The sequence below is a fragment of the Aspergillus tubingensis genome, assembly GCF_013340325.1.
Source record: "Aspergillus tubingensis WU-2223L DNA, scaffold_10, whole genome shotgun sequence".
Classification (NCBI taxonomy): Eukaryota; Fungi; Ascomycota; class Eurotiomycetes; order Eurotiales; family Aspergillaceae; genus Aspergillus; species Aspergillus tubingensis.
In genome coordinates, this window is record NW_023336284.1 from 418464 (window position 1) to 433323 (window position 14860).

Sequence of the window (14860 nt, forward strand, 5' to 3'; positions counted from 1 at the left end):
TCTGGCTATACTGTTTCTGTGGACACCGCTGCATTACTACGTACAGAGTTGATAGTCGAAGAATCACCCAAATGAGGGGTGAAGGTTGCTGGCGCGTGAACAGTGTTCCAAAGGCACTTTGTACCCTTTGCTGTTCTTCTGTTGACGCCAACCAGATCCATCATGGTACATCTCGTGGAAAGCAGTGAAACGACTGCCTCGACTCACACCAGCTGTTCGTTTCTATCCTTCCTACAAGGGATGAAAAATTGAAGTCGATTAATATGGGTGATAAGATAATACAGAGGATAGGTATGCAGTAGTGCGGTGTACTAATGAAAAGGCTCTTATCAACTCCTCCTGAAGGCCATGATAGGACTGCGGCGGCCAGGGATCCATTGATACTCAACACTAATCCGACCGATATTGGTGCCATTGCAGCAACAATGGTATCAAATCCTCATCATGGAGACACTACAATGCAGTCACCGAGTGAGCCGCGTCACCTCCAGGGCGCTTTTGCAGAATTCGACAAGAATGCCTGTTCGGTGTTGACGGCTCTTGAAAGTTGAGACTCATTCGGATACACTAGTGCCTCCCGCTTATATTAGTGTTCCACCCTAAGTTGCTGGTTAGCCGCAACAGAATACACATGCAGAACACCGCACCGACAACGATTGATAAAATTACACACATCCTCAGAAGGAGTCGGAGACACTTCTATATTTGCATGGTGCCATTACACCTTACACGTATCATCAGTGACTGAGAGGGTCCCTGCCGTGTACTCCTGCCAATCCATGGTTCCTCACTCAGATACCGCATCGCAGCCGCGAGACCCAGAATACATACTTTGTAGTATCTGGCATTCCGATACTGCCGCTCAGGGACGATCGAGGCCCAGTGCAGCTGGAGGCGGGTGCTTGCTTGACCCAATCGTTCTGTCCAGGTCTGCGATCGTCACGATCCTGCTATTGCTCGGCTGCGTGATTATTTCCTCTTGCTTATCTTCAAGGTAATCGATTACCCAAACAGAAAGCAATCTAGCGTCATGATTTACACTTGTAGTAACCCGGTGGATCCTCTAAATCAATTTCTAAGCCGATCCGCGAAGCGGGACCTTCAGGCTTCTGGAATCAATGGCATGGCACGCTCTATGTCTCTCGGTGATGCTAACGCGATACCGACTGGGGCGTTTTCCCGCTATGGCAGTGAGAAAGAAAATTTGCGCTCCATAGTGGCCAAAGAGTTCGAAAAATTTCTGTTGGTGTCTGTTGGTGTGTTGCTCGAAGCTGTTGAATGTCGCTTGTCCACTGTGCAACATCGCTTACAACGAAAAAGACTGGAGTCCTGGTGACAGAAATTATTGTACCCGCGGCCACGGTACTGCATGGGGAGTGGCCACTCCTGTTTGGTCCAAGTTTGACTCGCGGACCGCTTTCCTTTGGCCGCGGCACAAGTCGAACCCACAATTTCCATGCTCCTCCTCTCGCAGACCCGAGGTCCCGTTAAAATGCTTCTTCCCCTGACACCCTGCACCTTTGATAGGCCAATCTTACACGGCCTAACGATGGTGGTTTGAAGTTTCATCCTCGAATTGTGCCACCTGCGCCGGTTGCCAACTTGCCAGACTGTGGCAAGAAGCAAGATGATCATATCCTCCCTAACTCAATGCTCCCATCTACCTCCCAGTGTAGACCGTCGAATTTAGGCTACCGGAACCAGTCCGTACCAGCGCGCTAGTAAACATTCCGAACCAAAAAACCGCGTTCGTCCCCTACGCTTGGCGCCGGGTCTGCCATCCAAACTTCAAGGTTTCAGGAACCACTTGAATCTACTGCTAGGCCGCTATAGGTCAGTGTACTTGCTGACCTTGTCGACCTTCCCTGTTCAGACTTCAGAGCCCCCTGGTTTTGACTTCCGTGAGGGGCAACCCTGGGGGCTTTCCCTTCCATAGGCCAGCACGGGATACGTCGGCCCAGACCGTGATATGGGGTAGACTAGCTTCGACTCGCTGATTGACTTCCTAGTTTTCACTTTCTACTTTCGTAGGCTCATGAGCGGCAGAATCTAAAACTAATCTGGCGAAAAGCTTTGCATGGGAAAGGGCTGGCCCTCCACAGCATATCCACTCCCCGTTGCCGGTAGTTTAGCCTTCCATGTGCGTGTGTGGCTCGTCCATTTCCTACTTCCATCGCGCAATGTCCCCTTTCCCCTCTTCTTTTACCTTTCGACTGTTTCTTGGGTAGTCCTGGCAAGTAAGTGCGAAGGCTTGACCCCTGACTCGAACACAGATCGGCCTTGCACTACTTTGCCCATTCTTGTCGACACTCCAGGAATTATCTAGATCGCCCCAACCCACTATCTTTCTTCCGGGGCTTCTACAAAAATCCCCGTCCTATCTCCCGGGCCGAGCTGCAGCTGTCTCCGCCGATTGAGGAAGAGAATAATGACCGCAGCCTACCCCGGCATCCGATTTACAACACCCGATCAACAATGAGTCTTGTACATGTCTTGAGTGCCCTGGGGGCATTCGATGAAGGGGGACGCGACCTATTCCGCCGAACGATCTATGGCCCGGGTGGTGTCACTCTGGACATTGATCCCCTCCCCAGCACGCAGCGCAAAGGTCTTATTGCAGTCTCTGTCATGGCAGTTCTATCCTTCATAGCGACACTAGCCTTGATCTGTTTCATCAGCTATCGACTCATCTTTTGGCGCGGTTCCTATGCCCGGTACATCGGTTATAATCAATATGTCATTCTCATCTACAACCTCGTTTTGGCCGATCTCCAGCAAGCGCTCGCCTTCCTGATATGCATCAAATGGATCGCAGAGGATAAGATATCCGCGGACTCGGCAGGTTGTTTCCTCCAAGGATTCTGGCTGCAGGTAGGAGATCCAGGAAGTGGACTTTTCGTCATGGCGATCGCTTTTCATACCTTCCTTCTCGTCGCTCTTGGGCGGAAAATGAGCCATCGGGTCTTCGTCAGCTTCGTCATTGGAGTTTGGATCTTCGTGGCCGTCCTAGTCATCATCCCCCTTGCTGCTCATGGCCGCTACGTCTTTATCCCATCAGGTGCCTGGGTAAGTCATCCTCCTACATCGAATGGGCCCACAACTAAACTTTTGCGCTTCTAGTGCTGGATCAGCGAAGACTACGAATCCATCCGTCTCTGGACTCACTATATCTGGATTTTCTTGGCCGAATTCGGCACGGTCTGTCTGTACGCAGTGATGTGGTTCCAGCTGCGGATCCGGATCAAGCAATCCGCCATTCTGGGCAGCAGTCACATCGAAAGTCTCAAGCGCCTTCGCCGCGTCATCGGATACATGGTTATCTATCCGATCGCTTACATTGTGCTTTCGCTCCCTCTGGCCGCAGGTCGAATGGCGACCGCGCAAGGCAACTCTCCAAGTGTAGCCTACTTCTGTGTTGCCGGTGCATTGATCACCAGCTCCGGACTGGTTGACGCCCTGCTGTACACCCTGACCCGTCGAAACCTGATCTTGGAATCGGAACCCAGCCACGATCGCAGTTACAACCGCTTCGCCAGCAGCAAGGGCCGAAAGACCACAGAAAACCATCTGACCACCATCACCGCGGACCCCAAGATGAACCGAACGGACATTAGCGCTCTGCGCAAGGGCATACATCATGAAGATGATGATCTCGAGCAAACCGTGCGCGACGGCTCCACCGACAACATCGTGCAGACTGCCGGCGTGGAATTGACCCCCATGGGCAAGGTGTACCAACACACGACGATCGAGATTACCTCTGAACCTGCATTCGACAATGGGGTCGAAGAGAGCAGCGATCGCTCGAGCAAGGATTCAGACCGTCACCATGGGAGAATCAATGACTCGTCAGCACGGATGTGGGGGAGATAGTCGCCCACCGCATGTCTTCCAAATAATGCCCTTCCTTATTTTCTATGTTATACTACTTCTCACGCCTATATTTGTACTACTATATACGGTTTATTCTATACTTGAGGTGGCGGCTATTCCAGAGTCACCTTCATTCTCTGACGACCCCAAAATCTATCCTTCGATCAGAAGATGTACCTCTATCCCTCTCCGCGGAGGACCGCGGAGGATGGCATCCTTACCTTTCATCTTGCATACATTATTATGCACATGTATATACCTTGCACCAGACTTTTCCTTTTTCCTTTTTCTTCTTTTTCTCTGAATACCTCTAGGAATGATACCAGACTTTCTTCTTCTGCTTCTTCTGTTTTTGTCCTGAATTGGGTTCAAATTAGCAGACGTGTTGCACTGCGGAATCAATAAAAGTTCTTTTGGTTATGATAAAATTCCATCTTCGGAGAGTTGTGAGCTTTCCATTCTCTTGCCTCCCCTTCCCTATTTATACATGACTTTCTTCGTTCTCATTCAAAAAAGTACCATACCGGTATTTCTACACCTTGATCCAAGAATACCGTTCTAATAAGACTATATACTATGATGACAAAAGAAAACCATGACTAGTCAGTCAGTGTGATATCTAGGAATAGTTATCGAAGTACAGAAACAGAAAGTTTGATCGTTTCGGGTTGGTCTACAACGCGTATGCAGAGGGTGAAATCCATTTGTATTCACTTGTTATCAGAAAAGGAAATGGGATAGTTACGATGACATATCCATAATGGGTTAATCGGGATCATGCGGTAAATGTAAAGAAGTGGTTAGTTAGATTTGGTTTCTGGGTATGCGGGAATGACTGGTAGGAAGTCGCTCGCTGGTCGGCTGCCATGTTTACTTTCTTGGCCAGCGAGTTGTTTCTAATTTGCTTGTAAGCCCATTCATGTTTATATAGTTCGGGGAGTACTTGAGATTGAAAAATGAATTTCTAAGTCTCGCTTATGTTCTGATGTGACCGTCTGGATGTGATGGCGACGTGGATGGCTGCGGTGCGAGCGAGATGTTTATTGGAGCATTTATGCTGCTACACAGTATAATGCATTACCAGAAATTTAAACCCAGTCATACCTCAATTTACTTCTCCGAGCAAGATCACTCGAGACTATAAGTTGTAAAATCTGCCCCCTATACTATTAGTCTTGCGGTTGTGTAGGACAATGCTTCATGCTTGGCATGCGAGATTGCATTGTCTTGCCGTAAACGCATCATCTTATCGCTATGGAGCTGGCGGTGGCAAATTCCTAACTGATTAAACGTTGTGTCATAGTTGTAAAAAAGGACAGGGGTTGAGCAAAGTCTCTGATCGTACTTTTGGATTTGGGAAACAGGGGGGGACTGGATGGTATTTCGAGCAGAATAGCCGCGTGTGGAGAGCGGGGGTGGAGCCGGGCTCCGAACAGCAAATGAGGAGCCTGCGTTCATGACTCAAAGGCGTGACCGGGATGAAGTACATATAAAATTGGTAGATTCTTGATGATTTTCTTTTCTTTTCTTTGTTTATGGCAATAATTCCATTCCATTGCTCCGAACAACTGTTGTACTGACTCAATTCTGACATGGAGCAACATGTTGTATTGTGCGTTGTGACTGTGGTGGCGATCTGGGTTTTGTAGGTATGCATGTCTGTAGCGTAGCATATCCTCTGTAGGATGAGGTAGTTACTGACTAATGGTATAGATTACTTACAAGTTCCTCAGATCTCCCCTTCGTCACATACCGGGACCTCTGTACACAAGAGTAACGAGGTTGCCGCTAAAGTTATCGATCGTTACGGGAAAGCGCATCTACTTCATCCACGATCTGCACCAGAAATATGGCCCCGTAGTGCGTATTGCTCCGGACGAGGTTTCTATTTCCTCACAGCCCGAGTTCAAAGAGATCCATCGTGTCGGGTCGGCCTTCCTGAAGACCCCATGGTATCAAAAGTTCTCCTGGGACCGAAATCCGGGAGTCTTTACTATGCGGGATCCCAAGGAACATGCTGCGCGTAGGAAGTTGTTTGCGCGTGCATTCTCCAAATCCGAATTAAGACAAACATGGGAGCCCGTAGTAAGGGAAAAAGTCCAGTTAGCAGTGTCTCGGATTCGCTGTGAATTGCTGCGGGATGGAACATCCGATGTTCTGAAGTGGTGGACGTTTCTCGCCACTGATGTCAGCGGACATTTGATGTTCGGTGAATCATTTGAAATGCTGCAGTATGGAAAGGTGAGTTATTAAGGTGCCCATCGCTGCATGACAGACTCGGCTAATGGTTAGAAGAAAAACAAATATATCAATATTTTGGAGTCCACCATGATGGGTTCGGGAATCAACGTAGAGCTTCCCCTTGTGGCACTCATTGGCCGATATGTCCCACTTGCGTCCTTCCAGGAGATGTTTCGCCCCAGCGACTATCTTACTGAATATGGAAGGCGAGCGGTGTCAAATAGTCGAGCGAATAGCAACTCCACGCGGAATATTTTCACCGGAATAGTCAATGAATCGGAGAAGACGAGCAGCACGCTTTCTGAGGAGGACGTGGTGATTGAAGCGGGCAATCTGATCGTGGCTGGCTCCGATACTACTGCTGTCACGCTGACTTACCTGGTATGGGCTGTGCTGTCGCAGCCGAAGCTCCAGCACGATCTGGAAGAAGAGGTCAGTGCGCTGGATCCGAATTATAATGAAGCTGCGTTGGAGGAACTGCCGCTCCTCAATGCCGTCATCACGGAGACCCTACGGCTCTATGGAGCAGCCCCAGGCTCCTTGCCTCGGGGCGTGCCGAATGGCGGAGCGACCTTTTGCGGATACCAGATTCCTCAAGGAACGACGGTAAGCACGCAGAGTTACACCATGCACCGGGATGAGGGACTTTACCCAGATCCCGAAACCTTTGATGTCAGTCGCTGGTTAGGAGGGGATGGACATGGATCCGATGCAGCCAGGCAGGGTCTCTCCCCCTTTGGGTACGGCACCCGAATCTGCCTTGGGGTGCATCTCGCCTGGATGGAACTTCGCTTAGCAGCAACCGAGTTCTTCCGTGAGTGTCGAGGGGTGCGACTGGCGTCGGGCACGACGCGGAAAAGCATGAAACCGGAAAACTATTTTCTGATCGCTCCGTCTGGACATCGCTGTGACATTCAACGTCAGTAGACGAACGATCCCCATTCAGCTGCATGAGGTGTCGCTCGCTTGGAACAATGGTCTGCAGGCGGCTCGTCTAGCGGCAGCAAGCGCGTGTGTGGGGAAGGACAAGGTGGTGTATTATCGAGATGATGACGATCGGGTTCGAGAAGATGGTCAGGATAGGATAGGACTGAATTAGACAGGGGGTTCAATGCCGAATGGACCTGCAGAAGGATTATGTATTGCAGAGTCGAAGGAGTGAGGAAGTCAATGGATGCAGGAGAATGGAGGAAATTGACCGAATGGTGATGAGACTAGAGACTAGAATTATCTAGTCAGCTCAGTAGTGGCAGTAGTGGTAGAAGAGATGGTAAGAGAGGGGCTGTCCGTGTTCCATAATTGTGGGTCCCAACCTGCAGCTTCGGCCGAAGCGACATGGAAAACCCCCAAAGAAGAGGCAGAAGAAGGCAGAATGAAGCCAGCCGCCCGGGGTCTGGCCGGGCTGTTTGTTCCCCACCGCCAGGCCTGATCAGGTACAACCTTTGGTTCAATCACCGGCTACAGTCTCCGTTCCCTCCACTCTTTCCCCCCCGAGAACTCTGGAATCTCCTTCCATCTATCAGCTGTTGTATCTACTGCAAGTACTAAGTATTACTACTACTAGTAGCGCCAACGGAGTGTCACCCATTCCCGATACCCAGTAATCCGACCTACTGCCAAGTAAGCAACCACGGGTCTGGCTGTACCGGTTGTTGCCAAGATGATTGTTGCAAGGGCGCAGCTCTCGTTCGTCATGAAGCAAAGCAAATCCCACCTCCAAACTGTCTATCCCCGAATTTTGCCTTTCTCCGCGGCGTTAGCCCGCCTGTCGGGATTTGAACTGCCTGATGACCACCATATAAAGATTTTTCGAACTGCTGGCCGGGACATGTGTTTTCTTTCCTTTCCGCATCTCCCTAATTATTCTGTGTGCAATACTGTCTTGACAATGGGGGAGCGATGACAGTCACGACAAAACCAGCAGAAGCCGGGCGACGACGGCGTCTGGAACGGGATCTGATGGAAACCTCGACCCAATCGGGCCACAATGCTGGGTAGGTGCTGGAAGATGGATGGAGAGACTAGGGAATACTAGTCGTCCTGTCAGTACTCTTGGTGCTACTGCTCACCCTCCCCCCCTGTCCAACGACTGGACGGACCGATCGGGTTCAGGGATTATCCGGGGAGGTGCTGCAGTAGTTCGGACGGAAAACCTGACTGATCTTTGCTTTGACAGCCGTGGGGGGCGCTTCCGTTTCTATGGCTCGGGTCTCAAACGGTGTTTTGGCCCCTTCGTCAGGAATCCTTCCAGTATCTATATATTCCGTGCTAAGACGACAGCATCAACCCCAGTCACTCCCGGCCCGCGCATACTAGATGCCAAGGCCATGTCAGATCCGCACTCGGCTCAGGATGGGCCCTCAACCAAAGGATCCCCCTCTGCCGGGACAGCATCGATTCTCGATGGGAATGGTATACTTCCTGACGCCTTCTACATCTTCTCCCCTTACTCACGAGTCCTGCTGATCAACGGTTGCTAACTGCCGAGTCTAGAATGGATGCAGAAACTGGCTAAACTATGTGGCCCCAGCGCTACCCTGCGCAACGTTGGAACTCCAATGGCGGAAATAGAGTCCATGTTTGACTCTGTTTTCCCCCGAAACCCAGTCGAAACCATTCGGGATTTGCAGTCCGCTCAGTCCGTCAACACGGTCCAGCTATACGGCAGCAATGAGGACATGTAAGCGGGGAGGCCATAGTGATACGGCATCGAATCCCGCTGACACGTTGCAGATTGGATGCATACTACATTTTCATACATCCATACTATCCCATCCTTCCCCCGCCTGATCGTTTGCCTGTTACCCACAATCCAGTTAGGGTGGACCATCCGGATGAGTTCAAGCCGGCAAGTCCTCTCGCGCTAGCCATCTCGGCGATGGTGGCGCTGGTCCCCCATAAAGATGTGAAATATCCTGCCAGACCAGAATATGTCACCATCCGAAGAGAGGTTTCACTGCGATTTGCCGAAGCCGCGTATGCGGTGATTGCTCGGGATTACCAGCCGCTACGGGCCCCCGGTGGGTTTGAAGGCTCTTTGCGGGATTCCATCGGTCGGCCACCGTTTCACCCCAAACTCCCTGTGTGCCTGGAAGGAGTTATTGCACTATCTATCCTGTGCTTCTATGAGTATGGCCAGCAAGGGAATCTGGATAACACGGCAAGGTTAGCGAATGAGGCTTTGGAAATGGCCTTTATGCTAGGACTGCATGAGTCCCTGGAGGAAAATGAGTATGCCTTGGCCCGGCGCAGGTCATGGTGGTTTGTGGTTGGTTTCGTTAGCCCTGTTTCAACCACACAGTGCTAATTTCGTAGTATATGGCCGCAAGTCATATGGCAACGGTGACTGGCATGGTGAGTGCTACATCTGGCAGCAAGGAGGATATCTGACCAATCTTGTACAGCCGGCTTCGTTTGACGTGTACGATCCTTCATTTGTGACTCCATATCCAAAGGTGTGTTTCCCCCTAATTCGAGGAACCCACGCTTATGCCTTCTAGGACTGGAGGCTCCGTGTTGAAGCCCAACAAGCTTTATATGAAGCTGGTATCTTTGCCGTCGAACTTGACGAGGCTATACGGCGCCGAGAGGATGTGTCATGGATTCAAAAGCGGATGTCCGAGCTTGATACTCAGATTACCTCACTGCTATTCGAGTGCCGAGATAAACTGTCGGCATCCCAGGGCCCCCAGCCAAACTGTGTCGAATCGGTGGCCGCAAGCGCTTTGAGATCGTATGCTGAGATTAAATTGCACAGGTGAGTATCCAGGTTTGTTATTGTCTGCAGTGGCGGACTGACTGTGTAGCGCTCGGATCAAATTGCACCGCTACTGTGCCTTTCAAGATGTGCCCATGTTCTCTGAACAGCCTGGTCTGCATCCAGTCTCGTGTGCCAACGAAAGCATCAATGGAGGTCGAGCATCCAGTGATACGACCTTGCTGCAGCGTCCCGCTTCGATGCAACAATTTGGCATCCAGTTCCCCTTCTCATCGCACACATCCTCAGTGATCTGTGTCCATGCAGCCATAAACGTTGTAACTTTAATGGACAGTCTTCCATTTCCTAACCCAACCAATGATGATTCTCCGACCAATTTACCGTACATATTCCAGAACTATGAGGTTCCCCGAGCCATGCCCACTTTGATCAGTTGCGCCATGCAGGCGGGCTATACGATGCTGACTCTGAGTTGCAAAACAAGGCCTTTCGTTACAAAGGTGCCGGATTCGAACGTAGGTGATTTTCCATTGGCAGGACTGAGGAATGAGTTGGAACAGAGCCTGCGAGTAGTAGCGAAGTTCCTGGCGAATCATGCAATTGCCTTTGAGGCAATTCAAGGAATGCGAGGTACGTATACGTACTTCACCTTGTGTTGAATGAAGCTGACCATAGTAGACGAGATGGTGGAAGCAATAGAACGTGAATTCAGCAAGCCTTGACAAGATTGATGTCTTATGTGAAAGCCAGCACTTCACGTCCTCGGGTTATTGCAGATGGTTATTGTTGAGTGCATGGTATGGATTCACACAGATATACTGAAGTCCTGTTTATATGGATTTCTTCAATCTCAGGGATCCTGTGATGGCGCTGCATCGATGCAGTGAAGTGCCTAGATCTATGCGCATACCATACAAGAAGCATTAGCGTACTGTTAGAATTTGATACCAAAAGTCCTGACAATGTTCAGTCCTGGGAAGTCTTCTGAGTCTTTTAACAATGTTTTCACTGACAGCATTCTCTGTGGTGCATCTAGGCGGCTAGGATTCGTGAATTGGTATCCATACGGCGCTAAAACCACCCGTGATAGAGACCTCCTAAGTGACGCACACAGCATTCTACGATTCACGCTGACTCGTCTAATGGGAACTTCCCGTCTCTAAGTAATGAGAAAATTCACACGGCGGGTCATCCATACGGTGACTCCCACGGAAACTGAATTCAAAATTGGCTATAAATTCCTGGCCGTGTTCCTTCTCTCCTCCTCTACCTCTCCTCTGCATCACCTCTCTTCTCTCTCAGTACATCATCAGTCAAGCTCATTCCTACCTTACATAAGTATTCGTCTTAGACATAAGATGGCTAGCATGCCTCAAGCATACTTTGCTATTAATTGACTTCATCTCTTCCTTGCGGTACTCTCTTCATGTCGAGAGGCGAAACCTTTCTGACATAGCATGAGGACCTGTCATTGCACGAGTCATCCCAGAGTCCTCAGTGGTGATACATACGCTCACCGGGGACTGAAAAGTAAAGCAACATAGTCCAACTTATGGGCACAGTGGCATTCTCATACAGAGACTCGTCAAATGGGGCCATAGAGCCTACAGCTTACTGCTAAGCTTGCGCTCATTACTGAGAAAAGGTAACAAGATCTAATGACACATACACTTGGGACTTTGGGACTCATAATAAAATTGATAGAGAGGCCTTTCGTCGAGCATTTCGAGATGTCGACCTGAGCAGTTCCAAACGTGTCGTACGGCATGATACAAAAATCTCATACTCGAGGACGATTGTCTGCTTCTCGACGGAAGATTGTCAGTCGCGCTCCTCTAGCTGCCACTGTACTTGGTGGAACCGTGTCCTTCCTCTCGTGGCCTGAGCAAGCCGTACATAAGGGCTTGACAGTGCATGCAGGATGAATATCGCATGCGACGCTATAACCCAGTCAGGACTTTACTGTAATGGACATGTCACCTTACGTATGTCATTCCTCTGATATGATTTTCGGTGACAGCTAATAACCACTTTTGATTAGAGAAGAGCGCAGACTGGCGAGATAACCAGCTTAAGGCACGCTGGTTTTCCTTCCAAGATAAAAGGGCGGATCTGATGATCCCCTAGAATCGTTACGGTAAAACATATTATATCCTACATGCTCTCTGATATATTGCTCAGCGGACCGACGCGTGGTTGAGGTGCTGATTAGTGCCTCATATACCAGTGACGGCTTTCTTTCTATGGACCGAGCCACCAATGGTTCCGAACGTTATAACAACTTACCGCTATTATGTCTTATGTTCTTGGAGTCTCTGTCGTTGAGCTCATCATTTGACCCATGACCGAACGTGCCATATATTATTTCTAGCCTTGCAGTCCCAGCAGGTCCTATGGTATCACTGTCTCCAGCATGTTGGCGGACATGCTTTTACTATTGCGTGACGCGTCGACCCTTAAGGCAAGCCACAAGAGAAGAAGAGGACAAAACAGAAGGCATCATGGACTTATACATGCTTTCTTTGGTTACATTGACGAAGCAGTCTATCCACAGACTACAAAAGCGATGATGTGCACGCCATACTTGACTCGCATGAGGAAGCGCAGCACTATATATTTTAGAATTGGTAGCCTTTGATGTTACCCTTTGGCACATGATGAACACTTCCACATCGAAAACTAATGGAATGGCCTACACAGTTCGAGACGCAGAACAGTCTCAGGTGAGTACACAGAAGCCCCATGGACACCGTGGACCTGGCTAACAAGTTATATAGCAGCTCTTCATCGTCAGTAATGTCCTTCCAATCTCGCCAAGCAGCTTGTCCCTGTTTCGGCCGAAGAATTTCCCACAAGAGCAGGAAAATTCAAGAAACAGACAGGATAATTATCGAGAAGAGGCACCATGCCATATGTCTGGTCATATCGGACTTATCCAGTGCTGAAAACAGCCATAAGATACTTTCTGGATTGCTTAAGAAACATATTACGAAGCTCCAGATCGCGGAGAAAGCTACTTGATCCAACTAGTATACTTGCTCGTGATCACGGGATCACTTTGGGCTCTTCCTCTTTCGCAAACCCATTCGACAATCCAAGCCTTCCTATCATGGCCAGTGCGTTCCGATAACCTGAACAGCTGGGAACGATCGCAAGGAGTGATTGTCTGTCTGGACACAACAGCAACTATGCGGTCTGGTTTATGTCGGCCACGTCCTACCCCACCTTCCAAGACAAAAACGCGGAGCTCATGACCCTCACTGAAACAGAAATCTGGTGGAGTGATTCCAACATCGCGTTAATTTCAACACGCCTCCACAACCTGGGTAAGAGGTTCTCCAGGTTGTCTCCATGGAAAGAAAGCATCCCATAACAGCCGGCGTGAGGCACACCATGGGCTTCTAATAATGTCCGACTGCACTAGATGATGAAGTGTAGACATCACCGGCTTCACGGTGTAAGTGGGACGAAAGTGATATCGGTCAAATTCAGGGCTGCTTGCTTCAAGGGAAGTTACATGTCTCTGATCACAGAACTGTCTCCTGAACCCACATGCTCCCAAGGTACTGGGCTCCGTACTGTGATCGTCCAGAGGTGTCTGCTCCTGAAATCCGTTCACCTCATGTTGTGGCCCCCTTGGATATCCCCATGAGATAAAATCCTATTCAATCCTTCAAAGCCATGGTGTTGGCCACTTCATGTGGCCATTCGTTGACTGGTTTGGCTGCTGCTGGACAACCCGGGAATTTGCTTTCTGGACATCATGACCTTACGTTGAATGAACGGATCGTTCGTTCCACTAACTCAAACTGAACCCACTGATGTATAATTGCATCCGCAGTCAATCTTCACCTGCACAGAAAGACCAAAAACTCCAGCTGAAATCCCATAATTCAAGGAGACTTGGATACAGTCAAAAGCCGTCAATCCTAAAGAAAGCCAAATGTCGCAAGACCTACAAACCCAAAGACGGAGGCTGAGAAGAACGCAATGGCGGGAAATTTCAGAGAACTTGTCAAGGACAATAGAAGTGGGTTCTTACTATTACCACTGACAGCTCATTTCTCTAGACAAATGTCTACCCAATGACCAAGATATATAAGATGATAATACGGAGAAGGATACGACCGAGCTGCCAGCTTCAGGACTTTGATTTCCTCAGATTGAGCTCCTCAGAAACAATTGCTCAGCACCTGCTGATGGCCTTAAATGCAGGCAAAGGCTCGGTTGATGGCCGCCAGCTGCAGACCGCACCTTTCCTTGATGATTCCACGGAACGTGGCATCGCCTAGAGAAGCTAATTCAAGAGCTATGGATTATTAGCAGGACTGCATTGTCTATGGGTGCTTTTCTCCTGGAACCACTGCGCCCCACTAGCAAGCCAAGGTGTACAAGTTGCCAATCGACCGACCGCGCTGGCCGAATCACTTGGTACGATTCTTTCCAGATGGGAGAATGAAAGCTACGCCTTCGACTGAGTGGAGTTGAGTTCCAATCGAAGAAAAGACTGGTAAGCCAGAAGATCTTTGGCGTTCCAAGGAAAGCACAATAGACACGCACACGGCGGAACAGAAGTCCACTGTGGAGTTACATTTACCCTATCTTCTCTGAATGGGATCACACTATTCCCATCCAGGTATTGGGGGAAATATCAGCGCCATGGCAATGGCCCCTGCGGGCTTTGCGGGGTGGTCGGTGGCTGTAAGGACTGCCGGCCACTAGAGCTCAACTCTCTCATGCGCCCGCACGAAATCATCCGCATTTTGTCTTGACGACAAGCGCACTCCGCGCCTTAAGGACTCCCTCGCTGGCGGGATGGTGTCTGGATCTACTGTGCTGTTGACTAAGGATCTGCGGTCTTTACTGTCAATCAATCAAACGGCAGATATGTGTCGGGAAATCACCGACAAAGTATCCTTTAAGGAAGGACAAGAAAGCGTGAACTCATAGCTCATCTCTCAATATGGGCTTTTGTACGACAGCAAAAGACTGAGGTACTTGACCAGATCTTCCAAATCCCGGTTCAAA

At 49.6% G+C, this 14860-nt stretch overlaps 3 protein-coding genes across 3 annotated transcripts; all 3 read left to right on the forward strand.

Annotated features, from left to right (window-relative positions):
- Positions 1–2475: 2475 nt before the first annotated feature.
- Positions 2476–3873, forward strand: gprC (the record flags this gene model as incomplete). The annotated part of the gene is made up of 2 exons (XM_035504334.1): positions 2476–3066; positions 3121–3873. The coding sequence occupies 2 exons, from the start codon at positions 2476–2478 to the stop codon at positions 3871–3873; spliced, it is 1344 nt and encodes a 447-aa protein (XP_035360227.1).
- Positions 3874–5524: 1651 nt separating this feature from the next.
- AtWU_09228 (cytochrome P450) lies at positions 5525–7041 on the forward strand (the record flags this gene model as incomplete). The annotated part of the gene is made up of 3 exons (XM_035504335.1): positions 5525–5530; positions 5587–6114; positions 6169–7041. 3 exons carry the CDS (start codon positions 5525–5527, stop codon positions 7039–7041), a joined length of 1407 nt encoding a protein of 468 aa, XP_035360228.1.
- A 972-nt stretch (positions 7042–8013) lies between these two features.
- AtWU_09229 (transcription factor domain-containing protein) lies at positions 8014–10554 on the forward strand (the record flags this gene model as incomplete). The annotated part of the gene is made up of 9 exons (XM_035504336.1): positions 8014–8108; positions 8291–8526; positions 8608–8794; positions 8848–9382; positions 9430–9468; positions 9519–9569; positions 9615–9871; positions 9921–10462; positions 10511–10554. The coding sequence occupies 9 exons, from the start codon at positions 8014–8016 to the stop codon at positions 10552–10554; spliced, it is 1986 nt and encodes a 661-aa protein (XP_035360229.1).
- Between the last annotated feature and the right edge of the window lie 4306 nt (positions 10555–14860).